The sequence below is a fragment of the Papio anubis genome, chromosome 17, assembly GCF_008728515.1.
Source record: "Papio anubis isolate 15944 chromosome 17, Panubis1.0, whole genome shotgun sequence".
Taxonomy (NCBI): Eukaryota; Metazoa; Chordata; class Mammalia; order Primates; family Cercopithecidae; genus Papio; species Papio anubis.
Genome location: NC_044992.1, coordinates 22,163,502 through 22,186,287, shown reverse-complemented (window position 1 = coordinate 22,186,287; position 22,786 = coordinate 22,163,502). Strand labels below are relative to the sequence as shown.

General features: G+C 51.5%; 1 protein-coding gene and 1 long non-coding RNA gene across 15 annotated transcripts in view; one reads left to right on the top strand and one right to left on the bottom strand.

The window, feature by feature from the left end:
- The first annotated feature begins 816 nt into the window (after window positions 1-816).
- Window positions 817-22,786, top strand: part of MYO18A (myosin XVIIIA) — a 106,074-nt gene continuing 84,104 nt past the window's right edge. For 5 of the 13 annotated variants that reach the window (XM_021928886.2, XM_021928884.2, XM_021928885.2 and 2 more), the window contains exons 1-2: window positions 819-945; window positions 14,161-15,241. In XM_021928886.2, coding sequence (XP_021784578.1) covers window positions 14,243-15,241 — 999 coding nt within the window. In that variant the 5' untranslated portion in view covers window positions 819-945; window positions 14,161-14,242. Of the gene's footprint in view, window positions 946-3,224; window positions 3,746-14,160; window positions 15,242-22,786 lie in introns of those variants that run through there. The other 8 variants (XM_009189997.4, XM_021928877.2, XM_021928876.2 and 5 more) reach the window with 3 other exon arrangements.
- LOC110741592 overlaps window positions 17,100-22,786 on the bottom strand; it is a 24,244-nt gene continuing 18,557 nt past the window's right edge. For both annotated transcript variants that reach the window (XR_004179380.1, XR_002518042.2), the window contains exon 3: window positions 17,100-18,739. This is a non-coding gene — a long non-coding RNA (uncharacterized LOC110741592). The remainder of the gene's footprint in view (window positions 18,740-22,786) is intronic.

Here is a 22,786-nt window from a genome sequence, read left to right as displayed (position 1 = left end):
ACAAAAAACTAGCCGGGCGAGGTGGCAGGCGCCTGTAGTCCCAGCTACTCGGGAGGCTGAGGCAGGAGAATGGCGTGAACCCGGGAGGCGGAGCTTGCAGTGAGCTGAGATCCGGCCACTGTACTCCAGCCTGGGCGGCAGAGCAAGACTCCGTCTCAAAAAAAAAAAAAAAAAAAAAAAAAGAAAGTGTTAATCTTGGCATTGGTGAACTCCTTCAGGGAGTGAGTGGCACTTACAGCCATGGCTCCCGGGCCCCGTACGCCTCTTGATCCACTCCACTTTGAGACAGGGCTCTATCAGACCAAGCTATTGAGAGTCTGTTTTTACCTTGGGGAGTGCATTCTGGCAGTGCCATCTGGGACATGGCAGGCAGTAACTGGTCTGGACTGAGCCTGGGGCACCATCCAGCAGGGCCCTGTGTGTGCCTCTGCAGAGCCACCTTGGGAAGAGTTGGCCAGTAAGACTTAATTGCTTCCTCTAGACAGCACTACCTTGAACACAGCCTGCAGAGTTCGGTGCCTGCCTTGGACAGCCCCTGTTCTATACGTTCATCATGACCCTGGTGCCTGTCCTGGGCAGTGCCACTCAGCCCCTTTCGGACCCTTTTCGGACAGCCTCCAGTGCCCAGTGCAGACAGAAACTCCAGGCAGGGCCTCTCTCAGACACAGCGAGAGGGGCTTCAGAGCCCACTGCGGACGGAGGCTGCCAGGGCAGCGCCCGGCCCGCCTGGCCCACGTCTGGCGGCGCGCGCTGGTGCTGCCAGGCAGGCCGGGCGTTTATCCCCAGAGCAGCCAGCAGGGAGCTCCCTTTCGGCTCGGCTGGCGCGGTCGCTGGGGGCGGCGCTGAGCTGCGCCGCGCTGCGCTCTGCTCCAGCCCCGACCGGGCCGAGGCTGCTGGATGCCGCGTCTCCGCTTCTGCTGCCTGCCGGGCGGGCTCCGGTGGCCGGTGAGTGCGGGTCGGCGGCGGCTGCCGCTCGGTGGCGGGCCCGGCCCGGTGGGGCGGCGGGGCGGGCTCCGGCCGGGCGGGCGGTCGGGCGGGCGGCGGGGCCCGCCGGCTCCTCCTCCTCCCCTGTCCCCTGGAAGCAGCGGCCCGGACTCCCGGCTCCCGTCCCTGGCGGCGCCGTGGAGCTCGACGCCCGGGGGTGGGGGCCGACCGGGAGCGGCGGGGAAGGGGGACCACCGGCCCTTCCAGCCAACCTGGGGGGCGCAGGGAGGCAGGACAGGGTGGCCTTCAGTGTGGGGGGATTTGGCGCTTGGAGGCGCCCAGGTGGCCCGGAGCTGCGGGGTGCGGGCTGCAGCCTCGGGGGTGGGGGGACTTCTCCTGCCCCGGCCCAGGCCCCCCGATGGAGCGAGCGAGCGAGCGGGGCGCTGAGGAAGGCAGCGGGGAAGGGGAGCACCTCTACCCAGCCTTTTATCCCTCCCAGCGGCCTTCACTCTTTCACTGCCGGGCCGACTGCGGGCTCCTCTCAAAGGAGCAGCTGCTAGACAGCTGGCAAAACAATAGAGACCCCGCTTCCCTGGGCCCCCTCCTCTTGGGACAGAAGATGAGGGGATGAATGGTGGCAGGCTTTGGGGATTAGGGAGTGCAGGCTGTACCCTGCGACTGAATGCTCACCTCACCTTTCCCTGCAGAGGGGTGGGGTGCGTGTGGGAAGGTCGGACAAGCTGCCCCAGGCCTCTGGAGAGACCGCCCCAACGCCCCGCCCTGCTAACCTGTCATGCCAGTTGTTTCGCCAATGGGAAGGGGAGGTGGTAGGGGTGGCTGCCCCCTCACCTTGCCCCTTGTTAGTGGGGGTGCTCTCCTTGGTCCCAAGCCTGGCCAGGAGTGTGGGTCATGTTCCTGGGTGCGATAAGGCCCGCAGGGACAGGCCAGGCATTGGGGCTTTGTTGTGGGGGTGGAGATGGGGGAGTTGCCCTACTGCAAGGCACATGTGTCTTACTGATTAGTTGGAAAGGTTGCGGCCAGAATGAGCCAGAGGTGGGGGGTGGGGGAGATGGGGAGGAAGACAGCCAGTTTGTTTTTGAGCCCGTATTCGTTTTGCCTGGCCACTTGACCAATGGGGCACGTGTTTGGCGCTGGCCGCATAGTGTGGGTTTGTGTGGGGAGGGCTCGGGGAATGCTTCCTGAGAGGGACTGTCCTGGTTAGGGCCTTCATGCCCTCAGATGGCCACCCAGAATTAAAGAATTGGGTTCCCTCCCCGCTTCACCCTGCCAATGACTTGGGCTAGTTAGTGTGGGTTCGTCTTGTCTTTTGGAGCCCCTGGCGTGTCTGTGGCCGAGAAGACCTCATCAGTGCCCCTGTGGCGAGTGAGCTCTGGGAATTGTGTATGCACTGGGGCGCGCTGGAAGGGAGGGGAGGCCACCTGGATGATTAAGAGCGAGATCAGGCCGGGCGCGGTGGCTCACACCTGTAATCTCAGCACTTTGGGAGGCCGAGGCGGGCGGATCACCTGAGGTCAGGAGTTCGAGACCAACCTCAACATGGATAAACCCCGTCTCTACTAAAAATACAAAATTAGCCGGGCGTGGTGGCATATGCCTGTAATCCTAGCTACTTGGGAGGCTGAGGCAGGAGAATTGCTTGAGCCTGGGAGGCAGAGGTTGTGGTGAGCTGAGATCGCGCCATTGCGCTCCAGCCCGGGCAACAAGAGTGAAACTCTGTCTCAAAAAAAAAAAAAAAAAAAGCAAGATCATCTGAGGAGGACGGTGAGTACAGAGCCCATTGAATCAAGCTGCCTTTCCCTTGTGCTTTGGAGCCCTTTTCTTGAGCAGATTGGTGCCCTGTTGTCGTAGCAACAGGCCTGGCCTAATGTTCCCCACCCTTTTTAGTTCAGGGGCTACTTTCTATTTGGGGATATTGAAAGTTGCTCTCCTGAGGTCTCTGGCTTCCTGACAAGCCTCACTGGCTCTTTGTCCATGGCTTCCCACCTCCTCAGCTTCCCCTCTGTTTTTTTGTGATGAAGGCTTTCCAGGAAACATCCTCCTGGTTTCTGGATTTGACAGACGGGTTATATATAGCCTCGGGTGGAGGTGTGCTTGTCCATTTTGGGTTGAGGACATCGGGGTTGTGGCCTCAATTCCAGGAAAACCATGGCTTTGGGGGCAGCTATTGTATTGAGGGGATTAGGGGAATGAGAAGGGTTGTAGGTGGGGGTGGAGGGTGGGCATGGGAGGGGCCACAGGCTGGTGGTCACTTACTTTGGGAGCTTTGAACTTTGAACAGCTGATGACCTGGTGCCTGGTAGCTCTGAGTGTCTAGTTTGTTTACTCTCTCCTGGCCTGGCCCAGGTGCTAGAGTGTGTGCCTGAGGACTTCCTCCTGCGCCCCAGACTTTCCTCATGTGGGTTATGCCCTTCCTGACTCCCACCTGGTCTCTCAGCCTCACTCCTGGGCCGTCTGAGTAGCCAGCCAGTTCCCTGGAGGCCCCCTCACTGGCCCTGGTAGTGGCTGTTCATTGAGGAGTGCATGTGTCTTCAGAAACTAGGCCTGAAAACTCTGGGCCCCCCAGAGGCAGGTACCTAAAGGTGGACTGGGTGGGGCAGAACTGGGGCTCCTGTGAAAGGGAGAATCCACCCTGCTGAGGTGGAGCTGAGAGTTGTTGGAACTCAGGAAGCCTTCATCCGGACTTGGTGTGTCACAGGTCTCCAGGGCAGCAGGGTTGTTCTTACTCCTTGAAAGTAGAGACCTCCCCAGCCAGATCCTCTCACCTGGAGTGGACGCCACAGGCAAGAACCAGAGCATCCATGTGAGCTGGGTTTTGTTGGTGGCCCGGGGTCCCAGGCCTGAGTATGGTGGGAAAACCGAGGGGCTCTAGCTGGTTGTAGTTTAAAGGTTTGGGGCAGTAGGAGGGCCCAGCCCACTGTCTGCTGTAATTGACAGGTTCCCACAGGACTTGGGATTGGTAGGGGGCTTGATGGAGTTTAAGTTCTGCTTTAGGGTCAGACCCCTGGGTGCTTTAAGATCTGCACACCCCACCCCTATCACCTTTTTTCCCCCCTAGCATTTTCCAAGGTGGCTTGAATGAGAGGAGGTGGGGAGGTGCTGAGGTAGGAGCTGGATTGGGAGGGGTGTTGAGCAGACCTGGTGAGCCGCCACTCCTCACCTTCACTTCCCTGTCCTTCTCTTGAAGTAGGAATTGCATGCAGGGCTTGTAAAATGTCAATTTCCCTTGACATTTCAAACTTTAGAGTCAGGAAGCAGTTTTGGTTGTTGGACTGATGATTTTACAGGACCCAGGGCCCTTTCTCTCTGCCAAGTACTTTATCATCACTTACAAGTGATTATTGTGATTATTCTCTGATATTCAGAGAGGTTGGATGATGGGCTGAAGGTCACACAGCAAGTCGGAGGTAGAGCGGGATTACAACCTGCAGTGTGTGGTTGAGCAGAATACCTCCCCAGCAGAGGCTGAGGGCCAAGTCTGAGCTCTCAGGCTCTTGAAGATACTGTAGCTGAAATAATGAAGGCCTAGAGAGGGGAGGGGACTTGCTCAAGGTCACACGGAAGGGCTATTAGCTGAGCTGAGCGACCGACGGTGCACCTGGAAGAGCAGCAGGGGACTTGGCGGGGCCGCAGGAGCTCTCTCCCCCTTGCGTTCGTCCCTTGCCCGCCGGATTGCTGCGTTCCGGGGGAGATGGGATCGCAGCGGGAACCGCCGCGGGCGGTTGCGCCGGCCCAGCCACCGGGAAACGCCGAGGGCCGCCCGGCTCACCGCGCGGCGGCGGGAGGGCCGGCTGATGTCACGTGAGAAGCGTGCAGTCGGAGTGAGGGAGCACACCTGGAGCCAGATAAGCTCCGTGTGACCTGGCAGGGAGTCACCCGGCACTGAGGAGCTCAGCACAGCCAGCCGGGAGGAGGCTCACCCTGGAGCGCGCGGCCAGGCCAGGTGCTGGCGACCCCGCCGGCCGCCGCTACAACCCTCGGCGCCGGGCAGAGCCGGGATGGGGGCCCCGGGGCTGGAGGAAACGGCCACTCAGGGAGGTCAGAGGTCAAGGGAGAGAGGCCGGCTCTCCCGGGAAAGTATTTCCTTTGTATTTATTTATGAGTGTGGTGTGGGGGTAGGAGGACTGACCTAAGAATCTATCCGCCACAGCCAAGTCTGGGCACCCTTGTCTTGGGACTCTAACGTTATAGTTTCCATTTCCTGGGTTTTTTTTTTTTTTCTTTCTTTCTTTTGCTAGCTGCAGGGTGACCCATTTAAATGTGTCCCCACTTACAGCCACAAGACACCAGTGAGCTCTATTTTAACTAAGTCCCCTAAGCCACCGAAACTTTTTCAAGACATGAAGGCAATCCTTAAACTATTACCGTGTTTGCAGCTTTACTGTTAGTGGATTACCTACTAGTTTGTCCAGACATTTATTTTAGTCTGGAAAAAAGTTGAATCATTAGGTAGAAAGCTAAAGCGTTACTAAAGTGTTACCCTTCTTCTCCCCTACTCTCCAGAGATGACCACTGATCGATTTTTTGATAGAATTTTTCCAGACTTGCTGCTTTTTTTGAGGAGTCTTGCTCTGTTGCCGGGGCTGGAGTGCAGTGGCCTGATCTCGGCTCACTGCAAACTCCGCCTCCCGGGTTCAGGCGATTCTCTGCCTCAGCCTCCCGAGTAGCTGGGATTACAGGCACCCACCACCACGCCCGGCTACTTTTTTGTATTTTTAGTAGAGACGGGGTTTCACCATCTTGGCCAGGCTGGTCTTGAACTCCTGACCTCATCATCCACCTGCCTCCTCCTCCCAAAGTGCTGGGATTACAGGCATGAGCCACCGCGCCTGGCCAGACTGCTTTTTAAAAGCTTATTATAATTTAAAAAAAAAAAAAAAAAAAAAAAAGCTTATTTTATATATTTTAGGCATTATGTATGTTTATAGTTTAATATATGTTATATAAAATATCATCTTATATAACTATTTTTTTTTTTTTTTTTTTTTTTAGACGGAGTCTCGATTTTTTACCCTGGCTGGGGTGGGGTGGCCAGATCTCATCTCACTGCAAGCTCCGCCTCCCGGGTTTATGCCATTCTCCTGCCTCAGCCTCTGGAGTAGCTGGGACTACAGGCGCCCGCCACCTCGCCCGGCTAGTTTTTTCTATTTTTTAGTAGAGACGGGGTTTCACCGTGCTAGCCAGGATGGTCTCGATCTCCTGACCTCGTGATCCGCCCGTCTCGGCCTCCCAAAGTGCTGGGATTACAGGCTTGAGCCACCGCGCCCGGCCATATAACTATTTTAAAATTTCCTTTAGGAGGCCAGACGCAGTGGCTCACACCTGTAATCCCAGGACTTTGGGAGGCCGAGATAGGCAATTCGCTTGAGCCCAGGAATTTGAGACCAGGCTGGGCAACATGGAGAGACCCTGTCTCTACAAAAAATACAAAAATTAGCTGGGTGTGGTGGCGCATGCCTGTAGTCTCGGCTACTCAGGAGGCTGAAGTGGGAAGGATGGCTTGAGCCCCAGGAGGTTAAGGCTGCAGTGAACTGAGATTGCACGACCACACTCTAGCCTGGAGGACACAGTGAGACCCTGTCTCAAAAAAAAAAAAAGAGATGAAAGAAAGGTAGAAGAAAAATGATAGATAATCCGACTCCCTAAAGCTCCTAGGTGTAAGCAAATACACATTTACCAGATGAATGTTCTTATAAAAAATTAAAATATAGCCTGGACGTGGTGGCCCATGCCTATAATCCCAGCACTTTGGAGGCCAAGGTGTGTGGACTGCTTGAAGCCAGGAGTTCAAGATCAGCCTGACCAACATGGTGAGACCCCATCTCTATTATTTAAAAAAAGAAAAAAAAATTAAAATACGGATGAAACACAAGTCTATTTGACCCTTCTAAAATTCCAGTCTCCTCCCCAGAGCATATGTTTTTCCTACACATATGCAAATATTGTGCAAATGTACATGTAATATAGGTTTTTAAATTTTAGCAACATTATAAACTATCCTGCAACCTGTTTTTTCACTTAACAATATAGTATAGAATATTTCCAGGTCAGTGTATACAAATCTACTTCATTCTTTTTACTTTTAATTATATAACTGCTCAGTTGTATAATTTAGCTTTTTTTTTTTTGAGATGGAGTCTCGCCCTCTCATGCAGGCTGGAGTGCAATGGCACGATCTTGGCTCACTGCAACCTCCACCTCCTGGATTCAAATGATTCTTCTGCCTCAGCCTCCTGAGTAGCTGGGATTACAGGTGTGCCACTACACTGGCAAATTTTTGTGTTTTTAGTAAAGATGGGGTTTCACCATGTTGGCCAGGCTGGTCTCGAACTCCTGACCTCAAGTGATCCACCTGCCTCAGCCTCCCAAAATGTTGGGATTATAGGTGTGAGCCACCATGCCCAGCCTTTTTTTTTTTTTTTTTTTTTTTGAGACATAATCTCCCTCTACCCAGGCTGGAGCACAGTAGCATGAATCTTGGCTCATGCAGCCTTGACCTCCTAGGCTCAAGTGATATTCTCCCACGTCAACCTCCCAAGTAGCTGGTATTACAGGTGTGCACCACTGCCTAGCTACTTTTTAAAAAAAAATGTGTGGAGTCAGAGTCCCACTGTGTTGTCCAGGCTGGTCTCAAACTCCTGGGCTCAAGCAGTCCTCCTGCCTTGGCCTCCCAAAGTGCTGGAATTAGAGGCCTGAGCCACTGCACCTGGCCAGTTTTACTATTCTCTAGTAAGGACTTTTATATTTATAGACTTGCTATTATAAACAATGCTGCAAGGATTAGCCGTGTGTATTATGTGAATGTACCTATAGATGTCTTATAATGGAATTGCCCAAAGAATATGTACATAAATATTTTCATATGCCAGGTGCAGTGGTGGTGCCTGTAATCCTAGCTACTCAGGAGGCTGAGGCAGGAGGATTGCTTGGGGCCAGGAGTTTGAGACCAGCCTGGACAGAATAGCAAGACCCTGTGTCTAAAACAATTTTTAAAAAGTTAGCCAGTAATGGTGGCACACACCTGTAGTCCCAGCTACTGAGGAGGCTGAGACAGGGGGATCACTTGAGCCCAGGAGTTCAAGGCTGCAGTGATCTACGATTGAGCCACCAAACTCCAGCCTGGGTGACAAAGCAAGACCTTGTCTCTTAAAAAAAAATTTTTTTTTCATAGATACCACTAACTTGACCTCTGAAAATATATTAGTTGGTGCAAAAGTAATTGAGGTTTTTGCCATTAAAAGTTAACGGCAAAAACCACAATTACTTTTGCACCAACCTACAGTTTGTGTTTCCACCAAGACTTATGAGACTCCCTGCATCCCATGCCCTAATTGATTGATGTTATCAACCTTCATAGTTTTTATTAAACTGCTAATTGAAAATAGTATACCTCAATTTCACATGTCTGTGAATATTGTGGAGGCTGAATACCTGTTCATGTTTGTTGGCCATTTGTATTTCTGTCCCTACAAATTGTTTGTCCATAGTATCCTTGGCACTAGCTACGTGGGCCCTCTGGACTCAAGTCAGTGTGATCCAGCTTGGCCTTGTGCTTATCAAGTTACCTTCACTTCTTTGGACTTTACTTTCCGTGTACAAAGGTTTTGACTTATTTTAGTCATACTTGTGCTGATGGTCATTTGTGCACTCTGTTATCCTCTCTGCTGTCCCATTTAGATGGCAAAAAATGTGCCCTGCTACTATTAGGTACCTCTCTGAGGGTAATTAAATGTGTTTCATTTAATTCCGCCACCTTTAGGTGGTAGGTACCATTATTATCTGCATTTTACAGATGAGGAAATGGAGGCATGGAGGCCTTAAGTGACTTGCCTGAGATTGCATAGCTATTTACTCAGATTTTTTTTCATTTGTATTTAATTTTTTTTTTTAGACGGAGTCTTGTTCTATCGCCCAGGCTGGAGTGCAGTGGCGTGATCTCAGCTCACTGCAACCTCTGCCTCCCAGGTTCCAGCGATTCTCCTGCCTCAGCTTCCTGAGTAGCTGGGATTACAGGTGCATGCCACCATGCCCAGCTACTTTTAGTAGAGATGAGGTTTCACCATGTTGACCAGGCTGCTTTCGAACACCTGATCTCAGGTGATCTGCCCTCCTCGGCCTCCCAAAGTGCTAGGATTACAGGCATGAGCCATCGCACCCGGCCCTATTTACTCAGATTTGTTCACAGGTTTGTTACTTGATATCCAAAGCCTGAGATCTGACACTGGGCTTATTTATCTTTATGTTGCTTGCCTTTAGGAAGTGACTGATAGATACATATTTTTTCCCAAAATTTTATCACAATGACCTGCAAACATTCAGAAAAGTTAAAGAATTTTGCAAGTAATACTCTTCATCTCCTAGATTCTACAATTAACATTTTCCTATCCTTGCTTTTACATATCTTTATCCCTTGGTCCATCCATCAGGGTATTTTTTTTTTTTTTTTTAGACAGGGTCTCACTCTGTTACCCAGGCTGGAATGCAATGGCATGATTGTGGCTCACTGTAGCCTCGACCTCCCAGGCTCAGGTGATCTTCCCACCTTAGCCTCCCAAGTAGTTCCCACAGGCGGGCACCACCATATCCAGATACTTTTTTGTATTTTGAGTAGAGATAGGGCTTTGCCATGTTGCCCAGGCTTGTCTCCAACTCCTGAGCTCAAGCGATCTGCCCATCTCGGCCTCCCAAAGTGTTGGGATTATAGGTGTGAGCCACCTTGCCCAACCTCATCAAGCTGTCTTAAAATTTTATGCATTTCAAAGTAAAATGTAGACATCAGTATATTTCGCCCCAAATACTTTAACATATATATCATTCACTAGAGTTCAATATTTATTTATAGTTCTTTTGAGTGAATATTTACAAACAATGAATGCACAAATCTTTTTTTTTTTCTTTTTTTTTTTTTTTGAGACGGAGTCTCGCTCTGTCTCCCAGATTAGAGTGCAGTGGCGCGATCTTGGCTTACTGCAACCTACGCCTCCTAGGTTCAAGCGATTCTCCTGCCTCAGCCGTCCTAGTAGCTGGGACTACAGGCGCGTGCCACCATGCCGGGCTAATTTTTTGTACTTTTAGTAGAGACGGGTTTCAGGATGGTCTCGATCTCCTGACCTCGTGATCCACCCGCCTTGGCCTCCCAAAGTGCTGGGATTACAGATGTGAGCCACCGTGCCTGGCTGAATGCACAAATCTTATGTGCACCATTTGATGACTTGACAAATGCATATACTTATCAACCCAAACCGCTATCAATATATAGGACACGAACATCACCCCAAAAAGTTCCCTCATGTAATCCCACTCCTACCCCCACCATAGGTTAGTTTTGCCTGCACTAGAACTTCATATAAAGAGCATCACACCAATATGTACTTTGTCAAAGACTTCTTTCCCTCTCACTTGAAATCATGATTTTGAAGTTAATCCCTATTGTGTGTATCTTTAGTTGTTTCCTTTTTCTTGCTGAGTAGTATTCCATTGTATGAATATGAACATTGTTTATGCACTCTCTAATGGACAGATAGATGTATATTTGAGTTGAATGGTCATTGCCTTTAGGATGCTTACTCTTTTAAAGTGATAGAGCAGATAAGTTGACAGATTGTACTTTCCTTTTGTTTTTGGGGATAGTAAGATCAAGATAATTCGGGTCCATACCCTAACTTACATAGATGCCTTCCTTTTCTTAAAATTAAGAAAAACTTCTTAGAGTATGGTGAGGAGAGAAACGCAGAAAAGGAGGTCAGGAAAATTGTAAGGTTACCTTCACTGGAGTGGAGGGAGAGGGTAGGAGAGGAAGGGGAGGCAGATAGAAACTGCAGCCTCGGATAGGGAGTAGGAAGGTGGTGGTATCAGAGCTGTTGGAGACTTTGGACCTGAGGCCAGGAGGTGCCAGAAAGTGCAAGGTCTACAAGAAGGCGATAGAGCAGCAGTTGCATTGTAGATCTGATCCTGGACGGGAGGCTGCAGGCAGCCAGGCAGGTCTAGAGTCAGGAGAGAATGTCCACAGCCAGGCCTGACGATTATGGGGATGGTGGTGGGGAAGAGGTGCCTTGTGAGCTGTGTAGACGGTGGTGGCAGGACAGAGGTAGTGAGGGCAGGGCTGACATAGCCGCAATTCTCTGAAGGCCCCAGGGTTGGAATGAGAAGGGTGCCTTTGGCAGAAGGTTAATAACTTAACCTGTGTCCACAGGAGACTTAGATATTTAGAATTTTAGAGCCAGAAGAGATCTAGATCATACTGTAGTTCAACCTTGAGCAGAGTGACAGGCTCAAGGTTCTCCAGTGATTTTTTGGCAGATCCAGGCCTAGATACCAAATCTCCTAAAACTTCTGGCCAGCGCGCCATTCCTTGTGCTGCTGCTGTGACCATCTGCTGTCCTGACTGCCACAATGACAGTGAGGAACAAGCTTTTGCTGAGACTTTTTCAGGGACCTTTCCAGCCCAAAGATCCTAGAATTCTGGGAGCTCCTTTCCACTCATGCTACTCAGCGATCTAGTCCCTAGCAAAGAGCCAGGATTGGGTAAGCATTATAGACCGAGAATTGGGTGTCTTGGTGGGACAGCATTATAGTCAGTTGGGTTCTCTGTGGTTGGACTGAGGCCAAGATACTCTTGTTGTCCCATCCAAGTCCCCAAGGTGGATTTTTTTCTTCATTTCTCCCACAAGTGCCCCTGGAGTTATCTTCTAAACCATCCCTTTAAGATGATCCAAGCAGTGGTGGGTGAGATATAAGGTGGGCGGTAACAGCTGAAGATCCCACATCTTGGTTTATGGTAGGTCTGTGCCACACCCCATCAACATTCAGGAGGAGAGAGACTCCCCTTGCCACAGTAGAGCCCTGAAGAGAGAATGCTGGCTGTCAGGTACCCCTCCACCCCAAATCAGTTCAGACTACCTGGCCAAGGCCCCTGGCTGTGTGCCTTTTCGGCCCTAGATTTCCTGTTTTCTAACTCCCAGCTACTGTGCATGTAGCATTTAGAACCAACAAGTTCAAGGCTGGGCGTGGTGGCTCATGCCTGTAATCACAGCACTTTGGGGGGCCGAGGCAGGCAGATCACAAGGTCAGGAGATTGAGACCATCCTGGCTAACACGGTGAAAACCTGTCTCCACTAAAAATACAGAAAATTAGCCGGGCGTGGTGGCAGGCACCTGTAGTCCCAGCTACTTGGGAGGCTAAGGCAGGAGAATGGCGTGAACCTGGTAGGCGGAGGTTGCAGTGAGCTGAGATGGCGCCACCTCTGCCTCCTGGGTTAAGTGATTCTCATGCCTCAGCCACCTGAATAGCTGGGATTACAGGCGTGCACCATCACGCCTGGCTCATTTTTGTGTTTTTAGTAGACACGAGGTTTTACTTTGTTGGCCAGGCTAGTCTCTAACTCTTAACCTCAGGTGATCCACCCGCCTTGGCCTCCCAAAGTGCTGGGATTATAGGCTTGAGCCACCGCGCCCGGCCGAATTATATTTCTTATGGACAGCACTGCTCTAGAAAGGAGATGAGATGGTATGCCAGGAGCAGCACAAGTCAGGATGCTGGGCAGGGGGAAGCAATTAGCCATTGCACTAGGGCCTTTGGGAATTTCTGACCTTGATACCTTCCTGAGCATTGTACCAGGGTTGAAGGGTGGTCCCTCTCAGTAGACTGGAGATCCTGGAGGGCCCTGCTTGGTTGTGGGGGTGGGGCACACAGAGAGGAAAGGCCTGTCCAGGGCCTGGCAAGAGGCCATTACTAGAAGGGATGAGATTATAGATCTCATGTCTGAAACTCAGAGGGGTAGACTTTCAGAGAGAGAACAAAATGTCATTTAATTTCCAATTAGGTGACATGGCCTATTTCTTCTTCTTGTTCCCTGCTGGTTAGAACAAGAAAGAGTCTCTCAACTCTTTCCCACCAGGTTTTTATCAGTCCTGTCCTGTTAGATGTGCAGGGGGTTGAGTAGGTTGGTGGGTAGGTTGCACACACCCTGGGACTGGGATTTTCTTTCAGGCTACCACAGCTTTCTTCCTAGGGCTATATTTAGGTGTTGGTCTGGGGAAAAGGATGTGAATTTTTTAGGATCCTGTTTATCCAGTGGACCCTACCCCACCCCCACCTCGCAGCTGTCTATCCTCTGTTTGGTCTGGAACTTCCCTTCCTTCTCTTGCTGCTTTACTTTGGTCACCCAGGCCCTAGAAAGAACACAGTATTTGCCACTGAATCCCAACATCACCATTTATTAACTGTATGACAACTAACATATACTTAATTTTCTGTGTCCCATTTTCCTCCTTTGTACAGTGGAAATAATGATATCTACCTTGCAGGAATGCTGTGAGGTTCAGAGGAGATAGTGCATGTAAAGTACCTGGTATTAGGCCTAGGCAGTGGTGGTCATTAAATAAATGTTGATTCCTTTGAGGTCTTCTGTTAGGTGGTGGCTAAGGGTGCTACTCTAGGGATAACAGGCTCAGGAAAGAGCCCAAAGAATGGGATGTCTGTTGCTTAAACGAATATTGTCTGTGGGAGGTGATGTTGCATTAAGTCCCTTTTCTTTTTCCTTTGAGTTTGAATCTTGTGTTTTTTGAGACAGGGTCTCACTGTGTTGCCCAGGCTGGAGTAGTGTGATCATAGTTAACTGCAACCTCAACCTCCTGGGCTCAAGCAATCCTCAGATTCCCAAGTAGCTAGGACTGTGGGCATGCACCACCACGCCTGGCTAATTTTTAAAATATTTTTGTAGAAATAGGATCTCACTATGTTGTCCAGGCTGGTCTTAAACTTCTGGGCTCAATTGATCCTCTTGCTTCAGCCTCCCAAAGTGCTAGGATTACAGGCATGAGCCACCCTGCCCGGCCTGTGTTTGAATCTTAAGTCAGGTCCCAGGTTGGCTTGAAGTATTCTCTTACCAGGAAGTCAGATCTCCCACATACTACCTCCAGGTACACCTAAGCCTTGGTCTATCAAGGATTCAAGGAAATGACAGGCTTTGGAATCTGGGCTTTTACTGCCTTATCTAAACCTCAAGTTTCCTTATTTGTAAAATGGGGTAATAATAGTAACTACCTATAGAAAGGTTGTAAGGATTAAATCAATGGAGACAATAGTGGGTAAAGCAGAGTGCCTGGCACATAGCTAGCACCCACTGAGGAGTAGCTGTATCATTTGGTTATGTCTGGACTAGAGACACACGAGGCTCTGTTCGAATAACCTTTCTCTCTCTGTGTTTCTGTTTGCAGCAGCAAAGTGGGGCACCAAGGCCCTGTGCTAAGCACTCATAATCCTCTGGGGGTGCTACCCCATACAAACAGCACCCCCACCATGTTTAACCTAATGAAGAAAGACAAGGACAAAGATGGCGGGCGGAAGGAGAAGAAGGAGAAAAAGGAGAAAAAGGAGCGGATGTCAGCGGCAGAGCTTCGGAGCCTGGAGGAGATGAGCCTGCGACGCGGCTTCTTCAACCTGAACCGCTCCTCCAAGCGTGAATCCAAGACGCGCCTGGAAATCTCCAACCCCATCCCTATCAAGGTGGCCAGCGGCTCTGACCTACACCTAACTGACATTGACTCCGACAGTAACCGGGGCAGCATCATCCTGGACTCGGGCCATCTAAGCACAGCCAGCTCCAGCGATGACCTCAAGGGTGAGGAGGGCAGCTTCCGTGGCTCGGTGCTGCAGCGGGCAGCCAAGTTCGGCTCACTGGCCAAGCAGAACTCACAGATGATTGTCAAGCGCTTTTCCTTCTCCCAGCGTAGCCGGGATGAGAGCGCCTCAGAAACCTCGACGCCCTCAGAGCACTCTGCCGCCCCCTCACCACAGGTGGAGGTGAGGACTCTAGAGGGACAGCTGGTGCAGCATCCTGGCCCAGGCATCCCTCGACCAGGGCACCGATCCCGAGCCCCTGAGCTAGTGACTAAAAAGTTCCCAGTCGACCTGCGCCTGCCCCCCGTGGTGCCCCTGCCCCCACCTGCCCTCCGGGAGCTGGAGCTGCAACGACGGCCCACTGGAGACTTTGGCTTCTCCCTACGGCGCACAACCATGCTGGATCGGGGCCCTGAGGGCCAGGCCTATCGGCGGGTGGTCCACTTTGCTGAGCCTGGTGCAGGCACCAAGGACCTGGCCTTGGGGCTGGTGCCAGGAGATCGACTGGTGGAGATTAATGGGCACAATGTGGAGAACAAGTCCAGGGATGAAATTGTGGAGATGATCCGGCAGTCAGGGGACAGCGTACGGCTCAAGGTGCAGCCCATTCCAGAGCTCAGCGAACTCAGCAGGAGCTGGCTGCGGAGCGGCGAGGGACCTCGGAGGGAGCCATCCGATGTGAGTGCTTCCCTGGGCACCTGGGCTGAGCAGGGATGGGGAATGTGGGCACCTCCTGCTGTTGTGCTTGACTGGGTAATCAGGGTCCCCACGAGCTGCGATCAGAGCCCGGCAGTGTGTAAGTGGGGAAGCCGTGCTGCTCTCTGAGCTTGTGGGGAAGCATGAGCTCAGGAGAAGGTGCCCCATGCTCCTTATTCTCTGGGGGTGCCACCCCTACAAACATGACCCCCACCATGTTTAACCTAATGAAGAAAGACAAGGACATTAAAGGAGTCACACCTTTGTCTCTCAACCGTGTCTGGGAGCTGAGGACAAGTCCCCAAAGGTTCACTCCGGTAGAGTTCTGAGCAGTTTGGCCCGGCCTCATGGTTTTATGGTTCCCTCCAGTGTTCTGTGTCTGTTGGATTGACCTAACTGAATTCAGCATAATGCGTTTCTCAAGGGTGATGGGCTAGACCAAACTCTGCCTGAACCTTAGTTTCAGCTCTGGAGCCCTTGAGAGAGGTCTGCTGTTGGTTAGTAATTACTGTGAAAGTATTCAGCTTCTCCATTACAAGGATGGGTTAGGGGTTTGGGCACCATATTTCCTGAGCCCTAAATTGGGGTGTATAGGCTAACATGTGTCACTTCCAGATATAAGAGACAATCTGGACGGTAAAATACAATATCTCCATGTTATTTAGATCTTGGGGATAAAAAAGACAAATGATTTCAAATTAGGGCTGTCATGGAGCATCTGAGATGTACAGCTGGTATGATTATATTTTTGGGAAAGATGACCTCAGGCCAGAGCCTCCTCTTGCCCCTGAGTGAGCAAGAGAATACCAGGTAAGGCTGCAGAGAGAGCAGGGGCAGATCATGGAGGACCTTATAAGTCACAGTTGGAATTCAGATTTCATCCCGGTGAAATGGGATCATCGAAGGGTTCGAAGCAGGGGAGTAACTAGATCTGATTTATAAAGGTCACTTGGGCTCCAAGAGTCTTTATTACCTCTCCTGGAAGGAGAAAAAGCATGGACCTGGAAAAGCAAGAGGGATAAAACCTGCACAGATACTATGTCCTGACTGTCCCTGAGATCCCAGTTGCCCATGCAAAAAGAGCAGCAGGAGGCACAGGAGCAGAGAGGTTTGTATCAGATGGAGGAACAGATCTCCATGGGGCATCAAGCTCACTAATCCCAGGGGTCTTTTGATAGGGTGGCTACATAGCAGTTTGAATGTCCTGCCTGGAGATAGTATACGAAGGACAAGTTGACCTCTGGCCATCTTCCCCTCCCAGCTGTGGGTTTTAGGATCGTCCAGATCATGGTCCCTGCTGCCTGACCAGGACCTTTTGGTACTAAGTGACCAGCCAGATGTGTCAAAGTCAGAACTGGGAGGAAGTGCTAACAGGAGGAAACAGGCAGAGTCCCGGTCCCAGCTTTCTCCCAGGGAGGGGAAGCAGCTGCTAAGGATGGCTGCTCAACGCAGCAGCACCTTGGGCCTGAAGAGGGGCTGGCAGTGGCAAGATCAGACTGTCAGGAAGCACTGTAGTTGGGTTCCAGGCCTTCCTTTAACCCGGAGCTAGCTGGGTTTAGGCAGCTTTGCGAGTCAGGAAAGGGTAGTGAATGGGAGGAGGCCTGTGTGGAAGACCTGGATTCTTCATTCCAGAAGCACACATTGAGCACCTACTATGTTTTAACCACCAGGTTAGGTGGAACTCAGAGAACCACAAGGTAGAAGGGGAAGAACAAGGGAGGGGTCTTTATGTCAGAAGCAAAGACTGGGCTGGGTGCAGTGGCTCATGCCTGTAATGCCAGCACTTTGGGAGGCCGAGGCGGGTGGATCACCTGAGGTCGGGAGTTTGAGAGCAGCCTGACCAACCTGAAGAAACTTAGTCTCTACTAAAAATACAAAAATTAGCTGGGCATGGTGGCGCATGCCTGTAATCCCAGCTACTCGGGAGGCTGAGGTAGGAGAATCACTTGAACCTGGGAGGCGGAGGTTGTGGTAAACCGAGATCAAGCCATTGAACTCCAGCCTGGGCAATAAGAGCGAAACTCCATTTCCAAAAAAAAAAAAGAAGCAAAGACTGTAACATGTTGCCATGCCTGTCTGCGTTCTTCCAGGCTAACACTGCTTTTAACAGATGGAATTTTCTTCTTAAAGAATGAATCCCCCAGGGGATTGTTGCCAGCTCCCTGCTGAACCACAGCAAGGCCTCTATGGGGCCCTGGGCCTGGCATCCCAGATGCTGCTTGGTTTTCTCTTTATAGCACAGGGATCATCCTGGCATCTCACATTTCCTAGCTTTCCCTTCCCAACTAGCTGCTGCTATCCCATCCTTGGGGAAGTAGATGGTTTCGCTTTGGAGGCCCTGGTGGATTCCAGGTTACAGCTGATATCCCTGAAATGCTGGCTCACTCTAGCTCCTATGGGGTAAGCCCAGCTGGTGCCCAGAGGACTTCTTCCCCAAGCCTCAGCCTGTGTCATCTGCCAGAGGACACAGTAGCAAACCCCATCCCCATGCATCTCCTAGAGCCATGTGGCAGGATAAGGAGACGCATAGGGCTGAAAGAAGCCCGTATCTTTTCTCATCCAGGTAGGTGGTGGGGACTCATGCCACAAGCAGAGAGGAGCAGGGTGAGCCCAGCATTTCCAGCTTCCTGGGACAGGCCTGGGAGTGGTGTGGGGTACTGCAGCCTCTTCTGTACCCTCAGCCTCTATCTCCTCCTCTTCCTTTTACTCCTGCCCCCAGTCTTGGCAGCAGTTCTAATCCCAGTTATGCGCCAAGAGAAGTCTTCCTGCCTCCTCCAGACTCCTGGGAGGGATACCCTGATGACTGTAGCCCCACAGGGACAGCTCTTGCTGGCCACCCTGCCATCAGGCCATCCATCAACTGTGTCTACACATTGCCTGTCCCCAGGGAGCTCTGAGGGAGCTGACTAGCCATCTGTTCTCTTCCTGCACACAGATGTGGCCAGGCCCCCGGCTCCTCTCCATGGCCTGTTTAGAAGGCCCCAGGGAGACACAGCCCCTTGAGTTTCCCTCTCACATGGTGTGTGCCCAGAATGCTGTGTTCACACCTTCATGTGTCCTGGTAGCTGCTAGATGAGGTTCTGCTGGGAGCAGGGGTGAGCCACAGTGGTAGGGTAGACTTGGGGCCTGGTAGAAATCAACCAGCAGGCCTGGGAGAACAGCGTTTTCTACTGCCATCTACCTTCCACCTACCCGTCCATTAGGGAAGCATTTGTTGAGCACTTACTGCATACTAGGTCCTGGGCTCCAGCGGTGTGCAGCACATAATCCCAGCCCCAAGGAGCTCATAGTTAGCAGGAAAGATGGTCCAGCAGCAGACCATGACAGTACTCTCTGAGAAACTCAACCACAGGGGCCAGTCCTGGTGCTAGGAGTGCAGCAGAGGGGCTTCAAGTCCAGTCTTGTGGATGGGTCAGCGCAAGCTGACATCTGGGTAGTAGATGAGTGAAGGGAAACGCTGTCACAAACACATGCCAAGGCCTAAAGTTATGGAGAGAGAATCACACATTTCAGGAATAAGGCTGGGAGACGGTGAGTGGGAAGGGAGTGTTAAGAGAAGCACTAGGAGGCATCCACGGGAACCAGGTCACGGAGGCCCCTGTGAACCGTGCTGGGGAATGTGAACTTTAACCAAAGGGCACTGAAGCAGTTTAATCAGGGAGCAATAGGAACAGGTTTTAGGAAATTGCTCTGGCTGCTTATGGAGCATGCTCTAGGGTGTAGCAAAGTTGGCTGTGGGGAGAGTGGTGAGGGAGTGATTGTGATCCTAGGAGAATGGATGGAGACCTGGACTCAGGTAGAGGCAGTGGGATGGAGGGCCATCTCAGACTTGAGCAACTGTCAGACTCTGGGGTCTTGGTGACCCACTGGTAGGGGACTGAGGGAGAGGAGGGGTCACGTGACCACCGGAGTACTGGGAAGATGCTACATTCTTTCCCCTTTGATTCCTTAGGGAAGGTTCTTGGGGGGCATCTGTATTTGGATCAGTTACTCTTAAGTTTGCTGAAGGCCAAGTGTTTCCTGAGTCTGGTGAGGTTAGGGGAGATGTTGGTAAAGTTGAGGATTTTAAAACCCCAGTTGGATCAAAATTCCCTCCTCTGCTTCCATAAGTCTGGATGGGAAAGTCAAGTCCCACTGAGAAGGGGCAGAGGCCAGGCTGGAGACTAGAGCCTGGGAGAGAAGGCCAGTCTGTCTGTATCCTCAGTGGGTCCATCCTAGGGGAGTCCCTTAGGACTAGGCATGTCCTCCTGCATCTGGAAGTATGGGACCTTTCTGCTGAGCTCAGAAAAGCCCACCCAGCTAAACCCTGGCCAACGTGGTTGTCCTGCCATGAAGAGCCAGAGGTGCTGGCCGGAAAGCAAGGCCTCCTGAGCTTTTTTTTTTTTTCCTTTTGAGACAGGGTCTTGCTCTGTCACCCAGGTTGGAGTGCAATGGGGCAGTCTTGGCTTATAGGCTCAAGCGATCCTCCCGCCTCAGCCTCCTGAGAAGCTGGGACCATAGGCACACACCACCATACCTGGCTAATTTTTTTTTTTTTTTTTGATAATGGAGTTTCACTCTTGTTGCCCAGGCTGGAATGCAATGGCGCTGTCTCGGCTCACTGCAACCTCCACCTTGCTGGTTCAAGCGATTCTCCTGCCTCAGCCTCCTGAGTAGCTGGGATTACAGGTGCCTGCCACCACGCCTAGCTAATTTTTATATTTTTAGTACAGATGGAGTTTCACCATATTGGTCAGGCTAGTCTCGAACTCCTGACCTCAGGTGATCCACCCGCCTTGGCCTCCCAAAGTGCTAGGATTACAGGCTTGAGCCACTCACTGCACCTGGCCCTCCCTGAGCTTTTGAGAATGTGGTGGGAAGGGAGAGGGGGTCTTTAAAGGAAGGCCTACCACTCCCTCCCAGCCAAGTCTAGTTGCTGTGGTAGGGGTACTTCTCCTGGTGAACTGAGAGGCTGCTAGTTGGAGGTTTTAGTGTGTGGGGTGGAGTTTCTAGTCAAAGGCTTTCAGGCTGTCGAGTTCCTCATGAGGTTGCCATGTTCATGTAAACCACCTCCACGCTCAGGTGGGTCTGGGAAAGGGCATGTTACAGTGGAAAGAGCATGGGCTTTGGAGCCAGAAAGACCTGGGTTCAGGTTTTACCAAAGTTATCACACCTTTCAGAGCCTCAGTGTTCACTTTTCCCTCAGTAAATATTTAATGAAGTTGACCTAAGGACTGGTCCTTAGCACTGTGCTGGCACTGGGGGATTAAATAAATAAAATACAATCTTTCCTTGAGGAAGCATAGACCTAAATAAAGAAATGCAAAGCTGCTATCGCAGAAGTCTGTGCAGGCATACAGTGGGGCAGGAGGAAGTTCTGCCTAGGGGAAAAGGGTGGCAATCAGGAGAGGCCTCCTGGTGGAAGTAACCCGTTGTCTCTATGAAATGGGCCTATTCTATCCTCCCAGAGGTTGAGAAGGTTAAGTTGGAGAAAGATGCATACCCAATGAATTCACTCCAATTACCTCTGAGAAGCAGAATAGAATTGCAGGCTGAAAGGAGATTTGCTTTTTATTCTGTGTATTTTGTGGGTCTTTATATAAGGTAAGCATGTTTATGTTAGGCAAGTTCACGTATGTGAGATGTTGGCAGGTGGCAAATGCTTAGAAACATTAGTACCCTTCCCTTCCCTGTGCTCGGTCTCTAAAGCCATCCAGGAAGGGTAATTTTGCAACTTCCTTAATTAATCCATCCTAGTGTTCACCCATCCTTGCTCCTGAGGTTTTCTGATGCTTTCGTCTGGACTTTTCCTGTAGCCCTAGCCTTATAGACAGCCAGCTAAAGGGAGAGATGAGCTTCTGGGTGCCTCCTATCCTTTTCTAGCTCATTAGAGGCCACCTTCTGGGGCCTGCAGGCTTGGCCATGGGTGGCCCTGCAGGAGACGAGCAAGTCAGGGTTGCCTGCATCTGGGAGGACAGGGGAGCGCTTTTGCTGCAGGGGAAACCTTAGACCCCTTTGTAGAAACTGTGTGAGCCTCATCAACCTTGTCCCTAGGGTACCTGGCTGCTGCCAGGAGTGGGGCCTGCAGGATTCCAAGGGAAGACTCAAAATGGTCATGCCTCTAGGTATGTCAGGCTGGGTTTGGAGCACTGGGCTTTCCTAGGGCCTTCTGGTGGTGGTGGAGCAGCTGTGTGCTGCCTGGCTCAGTGTTCTAGAATGCTTCTGTTCCTGATTTTACTGCAAGTGATCCTTGGAGTGTTTTTGCTTTGTTTTGTTTTGTTTTGCTTTGGGTTTTTGGTTTCTGTGTGTGTGTGTGTGTGTTTTTTTTTTAAAAAAAAAACAGGAAATTTTTACTTCAATTTGTGCCAAAGCTTCAGGCACCCCTGGCATCTGAGTCTCACCATGTGAGAACCCTGGCTTGGGGGCTCAGTGAGGATCCCTATCTAAGTCCTTTAGGTAATGAAGGGCCGGGGACAGGTGTCAAGGGCACGGGGAGTGGTGGGTGAAAGGTCTTCGGGATTGTCTATCCTGGATTAGTGGGGTGCATGGGACTGTCAGGGTGGGGCAGTGGACTTGATCATTTCCAAGGCTCCCTTCTCTGTCCTTGGAGGCACCATTCTGCCTTCTTCCTCATGAGATGCTGAATGAATTGCAGCCCTAGAGTGCCCTGGCCACCCAGCCCGTGGTGGTGGGCACAGTACCCAGGCCGCATTGACCTGAGTATGGGTACACGACATGGTCATGGGTGCTTCTGTGGGCACAGCTTGGAGCCTTGGTGCAGGAGCAGGATCTTAAAGGTAGCCTGCCCTTGCCCCTTCCTGTCCTGGTCCCTTCCTGCCTGCCCTGACACCCCAAGTCACCATGCCCTCTGCTCCCTTCTAATCTCTCTTATTTACATTGGAATAGTTCTGGAAAATACCAGATATGCAAACACCCTGACTAGGGGTGGGTGGGGAGTAGGGTGAAGGGGAGTGTGTGGCGGGTGGGAACACAAGTATTTTAAAAATGCTGCAAATCTCTACAGCGTTTCCCAGAAACCACAGGCACGCGCTGCCTGCCAGCAGGGCTCCCACCACCCCACTGCACTAAGCTGCTGTATTCACCTCACTGCAGTCTTGGGGGGACGGTGGGGACTGGTGACCCAGCTGAGGGGAGGGCTCCCCTGCTGCCTGGGCAGGCGGCCTGGCGCCTCCATTGTCAGTTCTGGGCAGCGGGTACGGTTGTGCCCCGGGCATCTGGCAGCACTGAGGCTGCCCACCATGCCAGACAGTCACCGCGAAAGAGCAGAGTGTTCAGGGCCCCCACCTCTGCTGTGCAGTTTGACGGGGGGCAGCCGACTGAAGAGTCCTGCGTGGTGTCTGGCAGCAGCTTCTGTTCTATTAAATACAGGGGACGGTGTTAGCAAAGCTTAGTTTTTCAGTTGTGGGCTCTAGTTTGGTTGGGAAAGTATTTTCTTTCTTTTTTTTTTTTTTTGAGATGGAGTCTCGCTCTGTCACCCAGGCTGGAGTGCAGTGGCGCGATCCCGACTCACTGCAAGCTCCGCCTCCA